The 23,724-nt window shown below is 41.1% G+C and overlaps 1 protein-coding gene across 3 annotated transcripts in view; it reads left to right on the top strand.

Annotated features, from left to right (window-relative positions):
• KPNA6 (karyopherin subunit alpha 6) overlaps positions 1 to 23,724 on the top strand; it is a 52,644-nt gene that overhangs the window by 19,617 nt on the left and 9,303 nt on the right. The window contains exons 1-10 of one of the 3 annotated variants that reach the window (XM_038531257.1): positions 3,924 to 4,068; positions 14,318 to 14,451; positions 15,315 to 15,407; positions 15,819 to 15,918; positions 17,466 to 17,560; positions 19,223 to 19,354; positions 20,582 to 20,670; positions 22,162 to 22,261; positions 22,582 to 22,745; positions 22,929 to 23,007. In XM_038531257.1, coding sequence (XP_038387185.1) covers positions 4,050 to 4,068; positions 14,318 to 14,451; positions 15,315 to 15,407; positions 15,819 to 15,918; positions 17,466 to 17,560; positions 19,223 to 19,354; positions 20,582 to 20,670; positions 22,162 to 22,261; positions 22,582 to 22,745; positions 22,929 to 23,007 — 1,005 coding nt within the window. In that variant the 5' untranslated portion in view covers positions 3,924 to 4,049. Of the gene's footprint in view, positions 1 to 3,923; positions 4,069 to 5,272; positions 5,395 to 14,317; positions 14,452 to 15,314; positions 15,408 to 15,818; positions 15,919 to 17,465; positions 17,561 to 19,222; positions 19,355 to 20,581; positions 20,671 to 22,161; positions 22,262 to 22,581; positions 22,746 to 22,928; positions 23,008 to 23,724 lie in introns of those variants that run through there. The other 2 variants (XM_038531256.1, XM_038531258.1) reach the window with 2 other exon arrangements.

Below are 23,724 nucleotides of genomic sequence, written 5' to 3'. Positions count from 1 at the left end.
TTTTTTTATTTTATTTTTTTATTTTTATTTTTTCATTTATTTATGATAGTCACACAGAGAGAGAGAGAGAGGCAGAGACATAGGCAGAGGGAGAAGCAGGCTCCATGCACCGGGAGCCTGATGTGGGATTCAATCCCGGGTCTCCAGGATCGCGCCCTGGGCCAAAGGCAGGCGCTAAACCGCTGCGCCACCCAGGGATCCCAATAAATACATTATTTTTAAAGTAAATCATAAAAAGGGGACAAAAAGTTCTTTTGCTCTTAATGAGAACAGAGAAATGGGGCAGTAGCTTCAATGGGGAAATGAATGAAAAGATACACTCACAAGTGACTGGCTGATTATTAGGATAAAGAATTAGGTAGTCGGGGCATCTGGCTGGTTCAGTAGGTGGAGCATGGGACTTGATCTCAGGGTTGTGAGTTCCAGCTCCACATTGGGTATAGAGATTACTTATCTTTTTAAAAAATTTCGGGTGGTGAGATTCCTGGAACTATTCATTCCCATGGTGCTGACTTTAGCTAGCAAAGTTGTAAATCAGCAATACCAAAACTTTGTCATCAACTTTGTATGCATTCACAGGAATTATCTACTAGATAGACCAGCTCTTTATAGACAGACAAAATTTAAGCCAGTCTGTGTTATATTTGATAAGAAACTGAGTAGGTAAGTTGGAGGAATGTCTTTGAAAATGTTTGAATTTACCTCTGTCACTTGTGTTTTGTGTTGTCTTCCCACCTTTCCAATCCTATCATTGCTAGCTTTATCTGTTCTAGAGGAATTTTGATTTGGTTAATTCTGGTTTGTACAGGTGTTTATACAGTGTAAGATGTACTTTAGGTTTGTGGTTAGTTGGATTTGTGGTCTAGAGAGAAGTCTCTGCAAAGAAAAACATACTATGAAAATGAGTTCCAGGGTGCCTGGGTGGCTCAGAGTGGTTGAGCATCTTCTTTGTCTCAGGTGCAATCCCAGGGTCCTGGGATCAAGTTCCACATCGGGCTCGTCACAGGGAGCCTGCTTCTCTCTCTGCCTATGTCTCTGCCTGTGTGTGTGTGTGTGTGTGTGTGTTTCCCATGAATAAATAAATAAAATCTTAAAAAAAAATGAGTTCCCAAAAATCAGATACGGTGGATCAGGGTGGAACTCTTAGGCAAACATCTTGGCAAAGTTTTCAGTTGCTCCCTGTATTCAGGTGCACTGTTTAGAGAATTGATTGCCAGTATTTCTCAAGTTAAAATGACTATGAGTACATAGATCAGTATAGACAGAACCTAGTCTAAGGGCAGGCCAAATTGAATAGAATTATATGTGTGGTGGGGGGAAAGAGGTAATTCTCAGAGGTTGGATGAAAAGTGGAGGCCATTAGAATTAGAGATCTAGATTCCATTCCCAGCTTCACAATTTAATGGCTGAATGATCTTGTGTAAGTAATAACACTTCTAAACCTGGTTCCTTAGCCATTAATTTGTCTTTAGTTACCGTCCAAGGGCTTAAAACCACTGATTTCACCCTAGCCCCTGTCAAATCTTGTTTGGCTGGCACAGTATTGTAAAAACTGAGTATGAGTATAGTTCCTGATGTAATACTATGACTGTCTTGTTAAAACTCACTCACCTCTTTACCTTTTAAGGCATTTAAGTTTGTAGTTAACTGAAATTCTGGGACGTGACCAGATTTGTTTCTTTATGGTGATGGAGTACCTTTCAACCCAGAATTCTGATGGATTTGTTATTACCAGTAGCTTTTCTTTTCAGGAAATAAGAACCTGGAGTTTGGGGCAGCCCTGGTGGCGCAGCGGTTTGGCGCCGCCTGCAGCCTGGGGTGTGATCCTGGGGACCGGGGATCAAGTCCCATATCGGGCTCCATGCATGGAGCCTGCTTCTCCCTCTCCCTCTGTCTCTGCCTCTCTGTGTCTATGAATAAATAAATAAAATCTTTAAAAGAAAAAAAAAAAAAAGAACCTGGAGTTTGGGACCAACTAGGTCAGGGTTGATGTATTAGCTTCCTGACTTGTTCACTTGCCCTCTGAGTCTCATTTTTCTCATCTGTAAAATAGATTCTCAGGATTGTTTTGAAGATTAGAGATTATATCAACAAAGAGCTTGGCACATTATTAAATGTTACTAGCCTGCTAAGGTTTATGGATTCTTTTTCCTGGTACCCCCTTAGTCCTTTTTTTTATTTTTAATTTTATTTATGAGAGACATAGAGAGAGAGAGAGGCAGAGACACAGGCAGAGGGAGAAACAGGTTCCATGTAGGTAGCCTGACATGAGACTCGATCCCAGGTCTCCAGGATCATGCCCTGGGCTGAAGGTGACACTAACTGCTGAGCCACCGGGGCTGCCCTCCCTTATTCCTTTTCAGTAGCAGGCATATGACCATAGGGTTTTATCATAGGAATTGTACGTTGATACATATTTACTAGAGAATTTCTAGTGAACGTTATGAAAGGCCAACTGAAAAAAAGTCACTTCAACCTGGGAGAAATCTTGCTTTCCTGAAGGAAGAGGCTTTAAACTGGGGAGTAACTATTTATTTCTTTTATCTCTCTTCCCAGTGCCATTATGAAAACTTTAACACATCACAAAGAGTTGTAAAGCTTCTAACTGTAGCATATGTCAAACAGTCTGTGTGATTTAAAGCCTTAGCTCATTCTGAGTACCGGGGCAGCTACAATAACATTTCTTTAGAAAGCCTCCTTCTGCTGAGGAGCACCCACTCAACTTAGCACCAGGACAAGGGAAATCATTTGTAAAGAGTGATTGCTTCATAGTGTTCCAGGTCGCATCTTCTTTGAAGATTGTCAGGCCATTGCCTAGAAAATAATGCTAGTTCCCTTATTTCCTAAATATAGCTCTTCTGGGTTATTCCAGGCAGATGCCTTCAATCAATGATTGCTTGGTAGCTTTTTGAAGTACAGACCATGAACATAAGTCTTTGATTTGGAAAGCCCTAGAAGTCAGCAGGTGTACACGATGTGAGCTTGAAGGTGTAGTAGTATTCTTCCCATCCCATACACAGGACAGCTATGTGTAGTATGCCTTTTTCTGAAAACATGTGCAAAATTTTAAACATATCAGTGATTAAATGGAATGTTGCAGTAATCTATTGCTACTCCATATGTGACTTGAGACTCAGATTCTTTATCAGTTAGGGCTTACAGTAATTTGCTAGGGCTGCCATAATAAAGTACCACAACCTGTCTGGCTTAAACAACAAGAATATATTTTCCCACAGTTTTGGACGCTAGAATTCCAAGATCAAATATCAGCAGGGTTGGCTTTTTGTGAGACTTTTCTCTCTTTGCTTTATCAATAGCTGTCTTCATGTTTACATGGTATTCTCTCTCTGCATCTATGTCTTAATTTTCTCCTCTTTATAAGGATACTAGTCATATTGGATTAGGGCCTCACCCCAGTATCCTCACCTCTCTAAAGACCGCATCTCCACATAGTCATATTTGTAGGGACTGGGGGCCAGGCCTTCAACATAGGAGTTGAAAGCAGGGCACAGTTCAGACCATAACAAGGTCCATGCTTATTTTGTATTATTATTGGTGATCCTTGCAAGTTTAGAGAGTGCATGGCAACATTAGCCATTTATTTTCTAGAAATGAGAGGTATAACTTCTAGGACCTCTTCATTTTGAGAGAGTTCCTTGACTAAGAAAACCCAAAGGCTAAGACAGATATTAGGAAAAAAAGAAAGAATAAGACAGATGCTAGAAAAGGTATATTTGTATCCTAGATTTCTTGATCCAGCCCTAGCAAGTAAGGGAGTGCATAATGAAAATAGCAAGTTTGCCAGTGGTTTCTCAATGAGAGTCCAACATTCCTTTGGTTGCTGATTCCAGATGTGCTTCTGTGGTCGTTCCTTCTTCCAATCTAACCTCCCCTGCCTGGCTTCTCCAGTGAAGTCATAAGCAAATATTTGCAATAGTTTCTTGTCACCATGGTGACTAAAGAAGCACAGCCAGGTTCTCCTTCCAGCTTTGCTGTCAGCTCTGCTTGAAGGAGGAGACCGCCCCCTGGGAGAGCCCAGGCTCAGAGTCATGAAAAACCATGTGTCAGGTAATGGGGGACAGCAATCCACAGTGCTGCCTTTAGAAATCTGTCCTGTGCCTCTTAGTCTCCAGGCACAGGGGTAATCAGGAACCCCAAAGGGAGGCCACTGCAGTCCCCTACAATTTTTTTTTATATAATAAATTCACTTGGGCTTCACCACATAGTTGTGTCTCCTACATTCTAAGACCTGCTGTGATTGGTTTGCCAAGCTACTTTTCAGAATGATAGAGGCACCCTCTCTGAAATTTCATTTCCTCAGTTTCTCTACCTCCAGAATTCAGCACTTTTTTCAGCTTCCATTTTCGGTTTTCTTTCACTCAGATTCTCTTAAGACTCTTCCCTGCCCCTCTCCCATTTATGTCCTTATTGTATTTCTACCCCCAACATGACTTCGTGGTTGAAGAACCAGCCCAAATCTTGAGATTTCTTTTTAAAAACTCCCCATTACACTCACCCCAACTACTTCAGAAAGGGGGTACTCTTAGAATTACTTGTTCTGTTTGCCTGTAAAACTTATTTTTCACCCCTTTAGCAATACTTTTAGTAACTGTTTCCAGTTAGCAACTTAGAGAGTGGGGGGCACCTGGGTGGCTCAGACAGTTAGTTGTCCGACTCTTGATCTCAGGGTCATGAATTCAAGCCCTACGTTGGGTTCTCATGTAAGCTGAGAGCTTACTTTAAAAAAAAGAGAAAAAATAATTTAGAGAATTAGGAAATACCTCTAGAGGAAGCCTTACTTACTTGTGGGTTAACATAATCAGCCTCACTTTTTTTTTTTTTTTTTCTTTTCAAGGGGGAGAGAGTGGGAGGGAGAGGGAGAAAATCTCAAGCAGGCTCCATACCCAATACAGAGTTCAATTACAACTCTGAGGTCATGACCTGAGCCGTAATCAGGAGTGGGCCATTTAATCCATTGAGCCACCCAGATGCCCCAATCAGTTTCACTTTTACCAGTTTTTTACATATTGAGATTGTTTTTCAAATGTCAGTATGGGGTAAGCTATGATAAAGTCATTCTGGCCACAGGAAGGGACAGGAATGAGGTGTAAAAGAAGTCTGTTAGGTTCACAGATCAGAGAACCACTGCATGCGTATCGGGTCACAGAAGAAAGCACCAGGCAGAAGGGGAAGGGCAAGCCAATTTAGGCCAGAGCCTTTACTAAAGTTTCTGAGGGAAACCATGAAGGCAGGGCAGAGTATAAACAGTTTAGGATTGGCTAGTTTGAATGAATCCATAGGGCTTTGGCCTACAGGAGTGGTCTCTACTTGCCTACTACTACCTGACCAAGGGATGAATTAAAATGGAGGAATATTGCTTTTTGGGGTGTACAGGTAAGATAGAGGAGATGTGACCTTGGACTAGTTAGTTTGCATTCTGTTGGACAAGTTGTTCCCTTTAGGAATTACCAGCCATGGGAGGGGCAGTCTCTCCCTGGGTCTGTAAAGCTTGAAATGGAAAAACATCAAGAACACAAAAATAAGAAAATACGGTTAACATAATTGGCCCTGAAATGAAGGAATGTAAAGAGACAAATACAGAATCTTAAAAAAAAAAAAAAAAGATTTAGAACAGGGATTCTTTGTCAGATTTAATTGGAGGAAGTGTGCTGCAATTTAAATTTTTGTGAGGGGCAGCCCCGGTGGCCCAGCGGTTTGGCGCCGCCTTCAGCCTGGGGTATGATCCTGGAGACCTGGGATTGAGTCCCACGTCAGGCTTCCGGCATAGAGCCTGCTTCTCCCTCTGCCTGTGTTGTGTCTCTGCCTCTGTGTGTGTGTGTGTGTGTGTCTGTCATGAATAAGTAAATAAAATCTTTAAAAATAATAATAATAAAATTTTTGTATGGTAAATATATCAGAATTCACCATTTTTAAATGCCTAGTTAAGTAGCATTTATTATATTACATTGTTGTGCAACCACCACCACTATCCATTTCCCAACTTTCATCACCCCAAACAGAAACTGTGTACCCATTAAGCAATAACTCTCTATTTTTTCCTCCCTGTAGCACCTGATAACCTTTAATCTACTTTCTGTCTCTGAGTTTGATTACTCTAGGTACCTCATAAATGTGGAGTCATACACTTGTCCTTTTGTGTCTAGCTTATTTCACTTATAATGCTATCTTCAGGGTTCATCTATGTGTCAGACCTTCATTCCTTTTTATGACTGAATAATAATCCATTGTATGTATATGCTCCATTTTGTTTATCCATTCAACTTATGACTATTGTGAATAATACCACATTGAATATTGGCATATAGTATCTGAGTCTTGTTTTCAGTTCTTTTTTAAATATACCAAAGTCATGAATTTACATTCCCACCAGCAATGCACTAGATACCCATTTCTCCACATTCCTGAGAACACTTGGTATTTTTTCTGTTTTTATTGTGGTCGTTCTAGTAGATATGAAATCATATCTCATTGTAGTTTTGATTTGCATTTCCCTTAAGGTTAATTATGTTGAGCATCTTTTTTTTAATATTTTATTTATTTATTAGAGAGAATATAAGCGGGGGGGGGGGGTAGAGGGAGAGAGAGAATCCAAGCAGACTCCTTGCTGAACTGTGGAGCCACAGACCCTGATCATGACCTAAGCCCAAATCAAGAGCTGGTTACTTAACTGACTGAGCCACCCAGGCGCCCCTGTTGAGCATCTTTTCATGTGCATATTGGCATTTACATATCTTCTTTAGTGAGCAGTGCACAAATCATTTGCCCATTTTTATTTTTTTTTTATTTTTTTATTTATTTATTTATTTTTTTTTAATTTTTATTTATTTATGATAGTCACACAGAGAGAGAGAGAGGCAGAGACACAGGCAGAGGGAGAAGCAGGCTCCATGCACCGGGAGCCCGACGTGGGATTCGATCCCGGGTCTCCAGGATCACGCCCTGGGCCAAAGGCAGGCGCCAAACCGCTGCGCCACCCAGGGATCCCCATTTGCCCATTTTTAAATTGGGTTGTCTGTCTTTTTGTTGGGTTGTGGAAATTTTTTTTTTAGATATTTTATTTGAGAGAGAGTGTGAGGGAGAGAGAGCATGAATGGGAGGAGGGGAAATTCTTTATATATTCTTGATATTAAATCCTTATCAAACATGATTTGGAAACAGTTTTTCTCATGCTACAAGTTTTCTTTTCACTTTCTGTTAATATCTTTTATTGCTTCTGCTTTTGATGTCATAGGTAAAAGAATCCATTGCCAAATGAAAAGTCATAAAAAACTTTCTCGGTGTATTATTCTAAGCATTTTATGGTCTTGGCTTGCATTTAGGTTGTTGATCCATTTTGAGTTAATTTTTGTACATGGTGTAAGCTAGGGGTCCATCATCTGGAAATCTAGTTGTCCCCACACTATGTTTTGTTTTGTTTTTCTTTGTTTTTATTTTTGTTTTTTTTCCCCCACACTGTTTTGAAGAGACTATTCTTACTCCATTGAATGAACATGACACCTTTATTAAAATTTGGCTCACCATAGATGTGTGAATTTATTTCTACACTCTGAATTTTATTCCATTGATATGTAAACATCCTTATGCCAGTACTACGCTATTCTGATTACTATAGCTTTGTAGTAAGTTCTAAACTCAAGAAGTGGGGATCCCTGGGTGGCGCAGCGGTTTGGCGCCTGCCTTTGGCCCAGGGCGCGATCCTGGAGACCCGGGATCGAATCCCACATCGGGCTCCCGGTGCATGGAGCCTGCTTCTCCCTCGGCCTATATCTCTGCCTCTCTCTCTCTCTCTCTCTGTGACTATCATAAATAAATAAAAATTGAAAAAAAAATATTTTAAACTCAAGAAGTATGAGTCCTCCATCTATTAAGAGTATGAGGACGCCTGGATGGCTTAGCAGTTGAGTGTCTGCCTTTGGCTCAGGTCATGATCCCAGGTTCCAGGGATTGAGGCCCACATCAGGCACCCTATAGAGAGCCTGCTTCTCCCTCTGCCTGTGTCTCTGCCTCTCTCTGTGTTTCTCATGAATAAAATAAATAAAATATTTTTTAAAAGTAAGAGTATGTTGTTAGGTTCCACATATTTGTGAATTTCTTGTTTCATTGCATATGGTCAAAGATACTTGGATTTTGATCTTTTAGAATTCATTGAGACTCTGTGGCCTACATGGTCTGTCCTGGAGAGAGCATTCCATGTATACCTGAGAAAGGTATATTCTGTTGTTGGGTGGAGTGTTCTATAGGTCTTTTTAGGTCTAACTGATTCATAATGTTGTTGAAGTCCTCTTTTTCTTTATTAATCATCTATGTAGTGTTCTGTTTTTTGTTTGTTTGTTTGTTTGTTTGTTTTAAGATTTTTAAATTTATTTGAGAGAGCACAAGCCAAGGGAGGGGCAAAGGAAGATGGAGAGAATCTGAAGCCAACTCCGTGCTGGGCTTGATCTCAAGACCTGAGATCATGACCCTAACTAAAACCAAGAGTTGGCTGCTTAACCAACTGAACTGCCCAGGCACCCCGATACATATATTTTATAATTGCCATATCTTCTTGATGAATTGACCCTTCTAGAAGTATATAATGTCATTCTTTATCTCTCTGTTTTAAAAAGATTTTATTTATTTATTTACTTATTCATTCATTCATTCATTCATTCATTCATTCATTCATTCATGAGAGACACACACACACAGAGAGGCAGAGAAACAAGGCAGAGGGAGGAGCAGGCTCCATGCAGGGAGCCCAACGTGGGACTCGATCCCAGGTCCCCAGGATCACATACTGGGCTGAAGGCTGTGCTAAACCGCTGAGCCACCTGGGCTGCCCCCTTCTTTATCTCTTGTAACAATTTTTGACTGTAAGGGTTTTTTTTGTCTGTTATTAGTATAGCTAACCTAGTTCTCTTTTGGCTACCATATGGATGAAATATCTTTTTCCATCCATTTACTTTCAACTTGTCCATGTCTTTGTATATGCAGTAAGTCTTTGCAGACAACCTATAGTGACTAGAGAGCTTAATCTGTTTACATGTAATACATTACTGACAAGGAAGAACTTCTGGCATTTTACTCTGTTTTTCTTGTCTTACACCTTTTTCTCCTGCTCTTCCTCCATTACTGCCTTCTGTGTTTAGTTGATTTTTTTTTTTTTTTTGGTAGTGAATTGTTTTGATTCTCTTCTCATTTCCTTTTGTGTATATTTTTAATTTCTATTTTGTATTTTTTTTTTTAGATATTGTGGTTACCATGGGGATTACATTTACCATTCTAAATTTATAGCAGTCTAGTTTGAATTGGTACCAGCTTAACTTCAAAAAGTATTTCTGTACAGGTCCAATTCCCTTTATGATGTTGCTGTCACAGATTACATCTTTACTTGTATGCCCGGTAACACAGATTTATAATTGTACATTTGTCCTATAAATCATGTAGGAAATAAGTGAGTTACAAACCAAAAATACAGGGATGCCTGGGTGGCTCTGCCTCTGTCTGTCTGTCTCTGTGTGTGTGTCTCTCTCATGAATAAATAAAATACTTAAAAAAAAATACAATAATACTGATTTTTATATTTACCCATGCAGTTACCTCTACTGGCTTCAAGTTACTGTGGAGTGTCTTTTTGTTTCATTTTCAGTTTGAGGGACTCCCTTTAGCATTTCTTGTCTAGCAGGTCTAGTGGTGACCTGCTTCTTCAGCTTTTGTTTATGTAGAAATGTCTTAATTTCTCCCTTGTTTTTGTTTTTAAGATTTTATTTATTCATCCATGAGAGAGACACAGAGAGAGAGAGAGAGAAAGAGAGGCAGAGACACAGGCAGAGGGAGAAGCAGGTTCCATGTAGGGAACCTGATATGGGACTCAATCCCGGGTCTCCAGGATCACACTCTGGGCTGAAGGCCGCGGCGCTAAACCACTGAGCCACCCAGGCTGCCCCCCACCCCCTGCCCTTTTCTTTAGTTTAAGGAATCTCTACATCCAGCATGAAGCTCAAACTCAAAACCCCAAAATTAATAGTTAGCATATTCCTCTCCCAACTGATCCAGGCAGGGACCTCTCCACTCCAGAACTTACTGGTTCTTTTTCTGTTTGATATTCTCATTTTGTTCATGCATTGTTTTCCTGATTTCCTTTAGGTGTCTCTTTTTAAAAACATTTTAAAAATTATTTTTAGCTCTTTAAATGTATTTAAGACCATTCCTTGAAAGTCTAACATGTCCATTATCTGGGTTTTTGCAGGGATACTTTCTGTCAATTTACTTTGTCCTTTTGAATGGGCCGTATTTCCCTGTTACTTTATATGCCTTGTGATTTTTTTTTTAATTAAAAACTGGAAATTTGAATATTAGAATATTGTAACTCTAGAAATCAGTTTGTTTTCTATTTGTCATGTGTTCTTGGTTTGTTTTTTTTTATAATTGCATTTTATGTCCATTATTGGCTTGTAAACTTTAAAGAAATGTTTTAAATGGGAAAAAGTTACTTTATATGTACTTATATGTTTACCATTTCTAGTATCCTTCCTTTTGTGAGGATCTGAGTTAACATCTGGTATCATTTTCCTTCTACTTAACTGTAGTTTTTGTTTTGAACAGTAGTATTTCTTTAGTACATGTCTGCTAGAGACAAAATCTCAGCTTTTGTTTGAAGAGGTTGATTTGTATTTCACTTTCATTTTTGAAAGTATTTTCATTGAGTATAGAATTCCGGTTTGACAGGTTTCCTTCAGTATACTAAAGATGGTATTTCATTATCTTCTGACTTGTATAGTTTCTGGCAAGAAGTCACATCATTCTTACTTTGGTCTTCTGTGTGTAATGAGTCAGTCTAGCTAATTTTCAGATTTTCTTTATCACTTTTTCAGGAATTTCACTATGATATGCCTCATTGTTATTTTCCTTGTTTTGTCTTTTAAAGACTGACTTATTTATTTATTTGAGAGAGTGCGTGAGTGAGCTTGTGTGCAAGTGACGGGAAGGCAGAGGAAGAGGGAGAGAGAATCTAAGCAGACTATGCTGAGTCTGAGCCCCATATAGGGCTCAGTCTCACGAGCCTGGAATCACCACCTGAGCTGAAACCAGGAGTCTGGGACACTTAGCTGACTGCATCACCATGAGCCTTTGATTTTCTTTGTTTTTATCATACTTAAGGTTTATCATGATTTTTGGAGGTTTTATGGGATCAACTTTGGAAATTTTTCAGTCTTTGTTTCTTAAGTTTTTTTCTGTCTCCTTTCCTCTTCCATCCTACTTTTTCTCCTGTGACTCCAGCTGCAGATATATTAGGGCATTTGATAACACTTGCACTGCGGCATCATTTTCAAGTCTATCTATTAATTGATTTTTCATCTGACTGCAGGTCACGTTTTCCTGCTTGTTGGCGTATCTGTACGTTTTTAATTGGATTTTTTTAAGTATGTAGAGCTTTATAGGCAGTTGTTACATTCTTGATTGATTAGTTTTCTTGCTTTTAAACTCTGGTTAGTAGTCTTTTCTGGGGGTATTTTAATGTGAACATTAAAACATAGCCCTTTTAGGGTCTTCACTCCTTACTGAGTGATCAGTAAGGAATCTCCACTGATTCATCAGTTGCCTTCCAGCCTGTGTGAGGTCTGCTTTGCCTGACACATGTATATCTTTAGCAGCACAGATTTAAGGGAACCCCAGGCAGATTTCCTGAGCCTTTTTTCTGTGTATCTCACTCTTCTCTGGAATTCTGCCTCACAATTTCCAGCTGTCTCAATCTCCTTGAGCCCTCTCCCTGCTCAGCGAAGCATATAATGTGCTTTGAGACAGAAAGCCAAGGAGATAAGTAGGGCTCCCACTCTTGGGGATCACAGGTTTTCACCACCTCATGTCCAATATCTGAAACCGTTTGTAGCAGAATGGTTAATCCAATCTCTGTTATTCCATCATGATCAGAATGGAAGCTATGTTAATGTGTAACAAAGTAAGACAAAACACATTGTTAAGGAATAATTAGGCTGTTCACAATTCGGGGGGAAAAAAACACTTGAATAAACCAGGAAGACAGGACTGTTTCTAAATGTATGTACCTCTAATACAATTGTCTTAAAATACATACAGCAAAATAAAACTACAGGTGAAATGGATACATTCAGTGTTGAAAAGTCAAGAAAACGAGAAAAAAATTTGTAAATTAATGGAAGAATTGAACAACATGGATAACAACCTGATTTAATAGATACATGGTATAGAGAAGGCCATGAACAATTATTAAAGAATACAGATTCTTTTCAAGCACACATGAGGCACTAAACATAAATTGGATATATACAAAGACAAAAAAGCAAATATGTATTTATATACCCACCCCAACTCACTATGGTTCAACTTATAAGTTTTCAACTTTATCATGGTATGAAAGCAATATACAGAGTTCTGTCCATTCAATAAGTTATTTACTCTTATACATTCAGAAAACAAGAAGGAATTTTTTTTAAGGTTTATTTGAGAGAGAGTGAGAGTGGGGAGAGGGACAAAGGAAGAGCAGACTCCCTTGGCAAGCTGAGCCAACCCAGAGAACTAGGGGGTTCATTCCCAAGACCTATGGATCATGACCTGTGCAGAACCAAGCTGACACTTAACCAGTTGAGCCACTTAGGCTCCTGAAGAACATTTCTTTTGATAACACCAAAGAAGAAAAATAGGAGAAAGTCCTATACTTTTTTATGTCACTTAATTCTAAATAATATTAAAACATAACCAGTGTATTAAAAACTCTAATCATCCTGACCAAGTGGAGCTTATTACTGGATTTCATGTGTAATTTTATATTAGAAAATCTATAGTTCAATTATGCTTCTTAAAAAAGAAAAACTAGGGACCGCGTGGGTGGCTCAGTGGTTGAGTGTCTGCCTTCAGCCCAGGGAGTGATCCTAGGGTGCCCGGATCAAGTCCCGCATGGAACCTGCTTCTCTCTCTGCCTGTGTCTCTGCCTCTCTCTCTCTCTCTGTGTGTCTCATGAATAAATAAATCTTAAAAAAAAAAAAGAAAAAGAAAAACTGCATATCTCAATAGATGCAGAAAAGGATTGGATATAATATTCAATAGTTATGATTTAAAACTTACAGAAAGGGAACCCTGGGTGGCGCAGCAGTTTAGCGCCTGCCTTTGGCCCAGGGCGCGATCCTGGAGACCCGGGATCGAATCCCACATCGGGCTCCCGGTGCATGGAGCCTGCTTCTCCCTCTGCCTGTGTCTCTGCCTCTCTCTATGTGTCTCTCATGAATAAATAAATCTTTTTTAAAAAATGTCCTTAATTGGGGGGCCTGGGTGGCTCCATCAGTTAAGTGTCTGCCTTCGGCTCAGATCATGATCCCAGGGTCCTGGCATTGAGCCCTGCATCGGGCTCCAAGAATGTTCTTGATGAAACAACAAATTCAGGGCACCTGCGTAGCTCAGTGGTTGAGCATCTGCCTTTGGCTCAGGTCATGATCCCAGGGTTCTGGGATCAAGTCCTGCATCAGGCTCCCCACAGGGAGCTTGCTTCGCCCTCTGCCTATGTCTTTGCCTCTCTGCATCTCTCATGAACAAACAAATAAAACTAAAAAAAAAAAAAAAAAAGAAATCCAACCTTTGAAAATGTGTCTGTAGGAAAATCACCTTGTCAGTAATTAAGTTACTAAGTAAAGTATACACTTTTTAGGGCAGCCCTGGTGGCGCAGTGGTTTAGCACCGCCTGCAGCCCGGGGTGTGATCCTGGAGACCTGGGATCCAGTCCCATATCGGGCTTCCTGCATGGAGCCTGCTTCTTCCTCTGCCTGTGTCTGCCTCTCTCTCTCTCTCTCTCTGAATAAATAAATAAATCTTAAAAAAAAAAAAAAAAACACACTTTTTAAATTGACACCCTTTTTTTTTGACACTTTTTTTTTTTTTTAATGAAAAAGAAGACAAACCAAAAAAATAGACTCAACTCCAGAGAATAAACTGGTTACCAGAGGGGAGGCAGGTGGTAGGACAGATGAAATAGGTGATAGGGATTTAGAGCACACTTACCTTGATTAGCACTGAGTAATGTATACAGTTGTTGAACCTCTGTATTTTATGCCTGAAACTAATACAGCTAATACTAACACAAAGTTTACTGTATGTAAACTGTACTGGATTCTTTTTTAATTGACACTATTTTTACTTGAAAGAAAAATTGACAAACTGATTTTCAGACCTTGATACTGGGCAGACGTTTTACTCAAAATGCTTGAAATTTAGGATAGCAGTTTCGTTTTGGTTGGAGTTGCAGTGGGGCATCCTCTAAAGAGCTTTTGTATTTTTTATCTTTTTCTAGAGACCATGGCGAGCCCAGGGAAAGACAATTATCGAATGAAGAGCTATAAGAACAATGCCCTGAACCCTGAGGAAATGAGACGAAGAAGAGAGGAAGAGGGCATTCAGCTCCGGAAGCAGAAACGGGAGCAACAAGTAGGTTAACCTGAGTATGCTCAAACATACTGTTAGGGAAACAATGCTCAGTTGGTTAAGCCATCTGACTCTTGATTTTGGCTCAGGTCATGATCTCAGTGTCATGAGATAATCTCCCCTTTGGACTCTGTGTGGGCATGAAGCCTGCTTAAGTTTCTCTCCCTCTGTGCCTCCCTACCATGCTGTCTTTCAAAAAAAAAAAATTAAAAATTTAGAAAAAAAAGAACTTAGACATCATTTATGTCTTCAGTATATAACTTTCTAGGTCTAGCCCTTTGTTGTCTTATCTTTTCCTCACCCCTGTAGTCAGTATTAGGCCTGGCTGGTTCATCAGCTATGCTGACTGTCTTCAGTCCACTCTTTGTAAGTCTCCCTAGGACTAAGATTTTATTAATGCCTCATCATCTGTGCTCTGCCACAAACCACCAGACTGATGCCTTGCCCAGGTCTAGATGCAGCCACCTAACCTGCTTTTGCCCATCTTCTTGCTTTACTACTTTTTCAAAGCCTTTTTTACCCATCAACTTTTATACAAAAGGCACAGAAATCTTTAAATGTTCTCTTAGGGCCATCTAGCTGGCTTAGTAGAGCATGTGACTCTTAATCTCAGGGTCATGAATTGAAGGCCCCACATTGGGCACAGAGCTTACTTAAAAAAAAAGTTCTCTTAAAAAACGTGAACAATTAGATATAATAAAGCCTTTGAATATCTTTCCCTGTCAATACAGTAAACTTGGCATTTTCTCAGCTATGCTAGCATTTCCTTGACAGTTATTGCAATAATTTAACATTGGATCATTCTTTGTTTTCTTTATTACAGTAAGTAGTTTCACCACTATGTCTTTTTTTTTTTTTTTTTCCAGCTTTTTAAACGGAGAAATGTGGAGCTGATTAATGAAGAAGCTGCTATGTTTGACAGTCTCCTCATGGACTCCTATGTGAGCTCTACCACTGGGGTAAGGCCTTTGCATGTGCTTTAGGCAGCCCTGGGAAGCACCAGTGTCTATAGAACAGAAATTGGGCAGTTCACATCCTCTAGTGGTTTTGCTAACAACCATGCTAATAAGCTCTTTCTTTCATGGGTCCTTTTGTAGCTGGTTAGCATAAGGAATCAATAGGGTTTCATCTGTGATGGAGACACCTGAGGAAACACTTAAGGGAAGCCATCATTTGCCTCAGATTAGGAATCATCCAAATGTCCCAATTTAAAGCAGCCATGGATTAAACAAAACCTTCTCCTGACCTTACTCTGTTATGCCATCCTCTTGTCCTCAAGTCTTTAGAACACAGGATGCCAAGCAGACGTGTGTACTCATATCTAGCTCTGGCATTGGTTTGCAAAGTCTTAAATCTGTCTTACGTTTTAGGAGAGTGTGATCACACGAGAGATGGTGGAGATGCTCTTTTCTGATGATTCTGACCTGCAGTTAGCAACCACACAGAAATTCCGGAAACTGCTCTCCAAAGGTACAAAGCCTGGTCCTCCCCAGGGAAGACCTACATGATTTAACCTTGTTTCTTCTCACTGACCTGATCTATTACTCGCCTTCACTAGTTCTGCTCCAGCTATACTGCTTTGGTGTTCCTTGATCAAACCAGGTACATTCTTACCTTTGCATTGGCTGTTCCCTCTGTCTGATATCCTCTGGTTGCTGATATATGTGTGACAACATCTCCCTTATATGATCATATTCTGGGTTCTTCATAAGCCTTCCCTGATGCCCTATCTAAAATTGCAGGTCCCCTTCACTCTTGGCATTTTTAACCTTACCCTGTCCTACCTCTTCTTCTTTATTTCCAGTTACACTTATTAACATAATAGAATGGCTCTCCTCATTAGGACATAAGCTTTCTGAGGGCAGAGACTTTTGTTTTTGTTCATTGTTGTATCTTTACCTAGGACTGTGTGTGGCACATAGTTTATACTCAGTAAAAATTTGATGTATGATAGAAATGCTTCTTGTCTCAGGATATGAGGCAGTCCTCCCAAGAAACGAGTGTTCTTTTTAGAAGGGAAATATTTAAATAAATGAAAGAAAAAGAAAAATAGAAGGGAAATATTTAGATAAGGGTTCCTCATTTATTGGACTTTCTTCTCTTCCTTAATTCCTTACTTCAGGAATTAAGTTTCAGGAAGCCAAAGGTGAGTATACTTAATTTAGGATTGATTTTCTCTTTAGCATCCCAACTATATCACGCATTTCAAAGGTGACTAATATGAAAGCTACCTCACCAAAAAGAAGGTTGGGAATGTTGTTAAGAATGGTCAGGACAGGGATCCCTGGGTGGCGCAGCGGTTTGGCGCCTGCCTTTGGCCCAGGGCGTGATCCTGGAGACCCAGGATCGAATCCCACATCGGGCTCCCTGCATGGAGCCTGCTTCTCCCTCTGCCTGTGTCTCTGCCTCTCTCTCTCTGTGACTATCATGAATGAATGAATGAATGAATGAATAAATAAATAAATAAATAAATAAATAAATAAATAAATAAATAAAAAAAAGAGAATGGTCAGGACAAAAAAAAAGAATGGTCAGGACAGGGGATCCCTGCCTTTGGCCCAGGGTGTGATCCTAGAGTCCTGGGATCAAGTCCCACATCCGGCTCCCTGCATGGAGCCTGCTTCTCCCTCTGCCTGTTTCTCTGCCTCTCTCTCTCTCTCCCTCTCTCTCTCTCTCTCTCTCTGTGTGTGTGTGTGTCTCATGAATAAATAAAGTCTTTAAAAAAAAAAAAAAAAAAAAGGATGGTCAGGACAGGACAGCCTGGGTGGCTCAGCAGTTTAGCTCCACCTTCAGCCCAGGGTGTGATCCTGGAGACCCAGGATCGAGTCCCATGTCAGGCTCCTTACAGGGAGCCTGCTTCTCCCTCTGCCTGTGTCTCTGCCCGTGCCCCCTGCCCCTGTCTTCCACGAATAAATAAATAAAATCTTTAAGAAAAAAAAAAGGAATGGTCAGGACTACTTAGGAATGCACCAGCCAAAACTTCTCCTGACTTTTCCTTTCCTTTCTCCCTCTTCCAGAGCCTAGTCCTCCAATAGATGAAGTTATCAACACTCCAGGAGTTGTGGATCGATTTGTCGAGTTTCTGAAGAGGAATGAGAATTGTACATTACAGGTGAGGCCTGGTGTAGAGGGATACCAGATGAAAGCCCTTTTCCCAAGAAATTGTGGGGTGTTTCTATAGACACATGTCTCAGGAAATAGACAAGTGATATGAGGAAGTATTTAAGAGATGCCTCAGAGGTCTTGGCCTCAAATAAGAGAACCAAAAAATCTCTTCCTACAACAATCTCAAAGGAAAGATACGAGAGGGGCACCTGAGTAGCTCTGTCAGCTAAGCATCTGATTCTTGGTGTCAGCTCAGGTTGTGATCTCGGGCTCCTGAGAGCGAGCTCCTGGTCATGCTCCAAACTCAGCATAGAGTCTGCTTAAGATTCTTTCTCTCTCCTCCTCTGCTCCCACAATGCTTGTTCACATGCTCGCACTCTGTCTCTCTCTCTCTCTCTCAAAATAATAAATAAGTCTTCTTTTAAAAAAGGAAAATACCAGAATATGACAGCTAATTATGCAGTTATAAATTAAAGGTTCTAGGAGTACCTGGCTGGCTCAGTCAGCACAGCATATAACTCTTGATCTTGGGATCATAAGTTTGAGCCCCACAGTGGGCATAGAGTTTACTTAAAAATACGTAATATAAATCAAAGGTTCTAGTCCGCTTCTAAATTACCTGTGTGACCTGAGGCAAATCATTTAGCCTCTCTGGGTCTTTCTTTTCAGAAATAGGTAATAAGTCCATTAGAACATTACCAGAATCTCAGCTGAAAGAGACTTTGAAAGATGCATGTCACTCTGATCCTGGTTTCAGAAATGAAGAACTTGAAGCTCAGAAATAAAGCAACTTGCCATAAGGCTCGGGTGCTGCAGTAGTGCAGAACTAGACTTAGGTCCATTGAAGCCTGCGTCCAACTTCCCATTGTGTTACATCACTGCTCATACTGTTTTTTGCTTTTTTTTTTCTCTTCTTAAAGATTTTATTTATTCATGAGAGACGGAGGGAGAGATAGAGGCAGGCTCCCTGCAAGGAGCCCGATGTGGGACTCGATCCCAGACTCTAGGATCACACCCTGAGCTGAAGGCAGATGCTCAGCCACAGAGCCACCCAGGCGTCCCTTTTTATTTTATTTATTTATTTAAATATTTTATTTATTCATGAGAGACACACGGAGAGAGAGGCAGAAACACAGGCAAAGGGAGAAGCAGGTTCCATGCCGGGAGCCTGATGTGGGACTCGATGCCGGGACTCCAGGATCACACCCTGGGGCAAAGGCAGGTGCTTAACCACTGAGCATCCCAGGCATCCCTTTTTTTAAAAATTTGTTTTTAAATAAAGATTTTTATTTGTAAGTAATCACTTAAGTGTAGTGATTACTCACAACCCCAAGATCAAGAATTGCATGCTCCACTGACTGAAACCAGCCAGGTGCCCCTGCTTTTTGCTATTTAAAAAGTAAGAGGAAGTAGTTCCTGTGTGGTGGCTCAGTCATTTGAGAATCCAACTCTGTCTCAACTCAGGTCTTGATCTCAGAGTCGTAAGTTCAAGCCCTGCATTAGGCTCCATGCTGGATATGGAGGCTACTTAAGATAAAAATAAGGGGGAAGAGGAAAAGGCTCATATTTTAGTTTTTTGGTCAGGGGCAAGAGGCTTACAGCTCTCAACCAGCTGCAGACATGGCCACTCTGGAATGATCTCTGAATAGCGGTCTGATCTCACTTGCAGTTTGAAGCTGCCTGGGCTCTAACGAACATTGCCTCTGGAACCTCTCAGCAGACGAAGATTGTCATTGAAGCAGGGGCAGTCCCCATTTTTATAGAGCTGCTTAACTCGGACTTTGAGGATGTACAGGAACAGGTAACGCCCAAATTTGGCTTAATTCCTGATGGTACCTATATTATAATTTTAAAAAGTTTGGTTTTTGTACCCAGTTCCTAAAAACTACTAAAAACCTTGGAATTTTCTGAGTGAAGAGTGTGTTTTTTATTATTTATGATGGAACACACCTAATGAGATGATTGAGTGGGGCCCCTAGGCAACCTCAACATGAGGAGAGTAGTTATCAGAACTCCCAGCTCTACCAATGCCTCTATCCCAGCCTCCTGCAGAGAAATTCTGGGTTGGTGAACACATTGGTGTGGTGCCCTAGAGAGGGGATGGAAGTTCCATACCGCCCTGACTGCTCACCCCATACCTTGCCCTATGCATCTCTTCCATTTAGCTCTTCTGAGCTGTATCCATTAGAGTAAGCTAGTAAATGTAAGCAGTTTTTCCCTGAGTTCTGTGAATCATTCTAGTGAATTACTGAACCTAAGAAGGGAATTATGGGAACTTTTGAATTTATAGCCAGTTGGTCAGAAGCATGGCAACACTTGGGAATTGCAACTGGTGTCTTTTTTTGTTTGTTTGTTTTTTGTTTTTTTTGCAACTGGTGTCTGAAGTGGAGACAGTCTCATGGGCCTGAGCCCTTAACCTGTAGGGTCTGCACTAAGTCTAAGAGTGTCACAATTGAGTTGGATTGTTGGACATACAAATGGTGTTGGAGAATTGATTGCTGGTGTAGAAAAAAACTCCACATATTTGGCATCAGAGGTGGTATTGGGGGGAAAAAAACAAAAACATCACAGTACCCATTTATCAGTACCTAGATATCACAGTGATTAAGACAACTTAATTTCTTCCAGTGGATTTTTACTGATTGGATAGAATGTAGAACGTGGCGCCTAGATTTTTTTTTTTTCCTCACTTACTACATATAGGATAGATCCTGTGAGGCTGCAGGAATGCAACTTCTCACTTTCTCTTTTTTCTGGGAAGTAGGCATAGGGAGGTCTTGGTTTGGCTTCTTTGGCTGCAGTACGGATGTCAGCCTGTCTTTCCCACTAAATCAGAAATTCTCCGAGGAAAGACCTTCATAGAGCAAGCTCAGTAAGGACGTCAGCAAAGAGAGGACCTGATCCTGTTCAGGATATCTCAGGCCTCGATATGGTTTTTGTCTAAGTTATTGGTGTGTCCTCACTCTTGTATAAAATATGGACAGAAGCCATTTGTCTCTGCATGACAGTTCCATCATCCCCTTTTCAGGCAGTCTGGGCACTGGGAAACATAGCTGGAGACAGCTCCGTTTGCCGAGATTACGTCTTGAACTGTTCCATCCTTAATCCTTTGTTAACGTGAGTAATTATGATCATCTATACCTGGGACATCATCTATAAGGCAGCCATGTGGTAGATCCTTTGGGGGCAGCTTACCTTAAGATGTTAAGTAAATGCAAAAAAACACTAAAAGTATTTCTTTTTGAGAGTAAGAAGATTGTGCCACTGGTCTGTGCCAAGGAGGAGCTTCTGTTTCCTTTCTTCATTGCACAGTAGATTCTCATGTTGGTCATACTTACTTGCCTCATTGTTGAGCCAGGAGAGAGAGGCAAGACTAACCCATATAGAAAAATGCAACTTTCTCTACAGATGCATTAATTTGTTATTTTATGCCTAGGTACATTGGAGAGCTCTGTTGTAAACCACAGATTAAAGACACCATGAAAGGACATAGGGGGATCCCTGGGTGGCGCAGCGGTTTAGCGCCTGCCTTTGGCCCAGGGCACGGTCCTGGAGACCCGGGATCGAATCCCACATCGGGCTCCTGGTGCATGGAGCCTGCTTCTCCCTCTGCCTATGTCTCTGCCTCTCTCTCTCTGTGACTATCATTAAAAAAAAAAAAAAAAAAGACATAGGGATCCTTCTCCAATCCCTCCCTCCCATACCCTTCAAATAGAGTATCTAAACAATAGATGGGATAAGCTGTTCTTTTTTTTTTTTTTTAAGATTTATTTATTTATTCATTAAGAGAGAGCGAGAGAGAGGCAGAGACACAGGCAGAGGGAGTAGCAGGCTCCATGCAGGAAGCCCGATGTGGGACTCGATCCAGGGTCTCCAGGATCATACTCCGGGCTGCAGGGGGCGCTAAACCGCTGCGCCACCAGGGCTGCCCAGGGATGAGCTGTTCTTCAGAGACTACCACTATAACTCTTTCTTGGGCCTTTCACAGAAAGTCATTGCTTACTGCATGGCTAAAGCCCTTATACTAGATATTCAGCATTGATTTCCAAAGAGAACAGTATACTCGTCGTTTAAAACTTGTGGCCATTTAGGGGGATCCCTGGGTGGCGCAGCGGTTTGGCGCCTGCCTTTGGCCCAGGGCACGATCCTGGAGACCCGGGATCGAATCCCACGTCGGGCTTCCGGTGCATGGAGCCTGCTTCTCCCTCTGTCTGTGTCTCTGCCTCTCTCTCTTTCTCTCTCTGTGACTATCATAAATAAATAAACATTAAAAAAAAAAAAAAAAAAAAAAAAAACTTGTGGCCATTTAGGAGCACAATATGCCCTATCTTAAAAAGGTTTGCAGTCTTACTCAACTTCCAGCTTGCTCTTTGTCCTTACAAGCTATGGTCCTAACTAGCCACAGCTGGTTCTAATCCTCTGTGAAGGTGTAGATTGGCCTCTTGGCCCAAACAAGCTTAGTTTACTTAGGTCTGTGGGTAGAAGAACACAGTGAGGCTGCCAGAGTCTTAGGGGTCTTACTGGATTTGCTCCTGGGGTTCATAGGTGACAGCCCCATGCCAAGGTCATCATTGCTCAGGATCTGTCTGGCTTTGCTGTTTCCTTCAGACTCCTTACTAAGTCCACAAGACTGACAATGACACGGAATGCAGTCTGGGCTCTATCAAACCTCTGCAGAGGAAAGAACCCACCCCCAGAGTTTGCAAAGGTGAGAGAGTTTCTTAACAGTTTCTGAATGAAAGCAGTTTCCTTCACATGCAAGCATTTTGATAGGGAACTTTCAAGTCTTTGGGGGGAACCCCTTAGGGTTTCAATCCATGGGAAATTGAAAGAGGCAATTGTCAGTGAAGTAGGTGATCTTGTATGCTTTGGATAGCAAAGTGAAAAAGATAGTCCTGATGGTAATGTAGCAGAAATCTCTAGGGCTTAGAATTACTTGTAGAGGAGGGGACAGCAGTGTTAGGATTAGTGGGAGAGCTGATGTTAGCCCCATGCCCTCATGAGTCCCTCTCACTCTGCTTCCAACAGGTCTCCCCTTGTTTGCCTGTGCTGTCTCGCCTACTCTTCAGCAGTGACTCAGACTTGCTGGCAGATGCTTGCTGGGCCCTGTCTTACCTGTCTGATGGCCCCAACGAAAAGATCCAGGCAGTCATAGACTCTGGAGTCTGCCGAAGATTGGTAGAGCTTCTAATGTGAGTGGTCTGGTTAGAAAGATTCCCTAAAGCTTCTCCAACCTCCCACTTAAAGAATGCAGCAAGCAATCTGCTGCTCTATGCAAAGGTCTGGAGCCATGCGAGTGCTGCTGGCCTTGGTGGTTGGCAAGGCTGAAAAACTATGTGCTGGCCCTGTGCTGATCAGATCTCCCTCCTCTGTAGGCACAATGATTACAAAGTGGCCTCTCCTGCCCTGAGAGCAGTGGGTAACATCGTCACTGGGGATGACATTCAAACCCAGGTAAGGAGGGAGTTGTTTGTGGACAAAAGCCTTCCCTACCAAGGGTTTGGTCCTGTTGGGGGTGGCATGGTCCCTGAAACAAAGCATGGGCTTGAGTGAAAAATTCAAACTTCGCCACTTTCTGTATGATCATGGGCAACTTCGTTGCCTTCATTTCTTCTTTAAGTTGGAAGTAAATCTTTGTCCATCGCGTGCTTTTGAAGGAAAACTAAATGGAATAAACTGACTATCTGGGACTTAATTCTTAAGTTTTTGAGTCATGGTCCCCTTGAGACACTGAAAGTTGTGGAAACCGTACTCTTACTTCCTTCACCCTTAGAATCCTACAGACACTACCTCATGTTAATAAGACCTCCAAGGAGGGCATGGTAAGAAAGGGTTCCTTTGTTCAAAGTCTAGAGATCAGAGTATTCTTTTGGTCGTGAATAGTTGGCTTAATTCTGTGGGATTCTTGACAAATTTCTAACAGGTGAGTGATCTCATTCATACCCACAGTCATTTCCTAGGTCATTGTGTGAATTTGTATGTATGTATGAATTTTTATAACAATGTACTGCTTTTATCAGTCATTTTAGTGGCATTTAGTCCATTCACATTATTGCTTAATTGTTATCACCCCCCATCCCCACAATGTTTCATCAGCCCAAACTGATTCTCTGTGCCCATTAAATAACTCGTTTCTCCTCCCTTGTATCTTAGTCCCTGGGAGCCATCACA

The sequence above is a fragment of the Canis lupus genome, chromosome 2, assembly GCF_011100685.1.
Source record: "Canis lupus familiaris isolate Mischka breed German Shepherd chromosome 2, alternate assembly UU_Cfam_GSD_1.0, whole genome shotgun sequence".
NCBI lineage: Eukaryota > Metazoa > Chordata > Mammalia > Carnivora > Canidae > Canis > Canis lupus.
The sequence above is the reverse complement of the archived record's forward strand: the minus strand, read 5'-3'. Positions and strand labels throughout refer to the sequence as shown.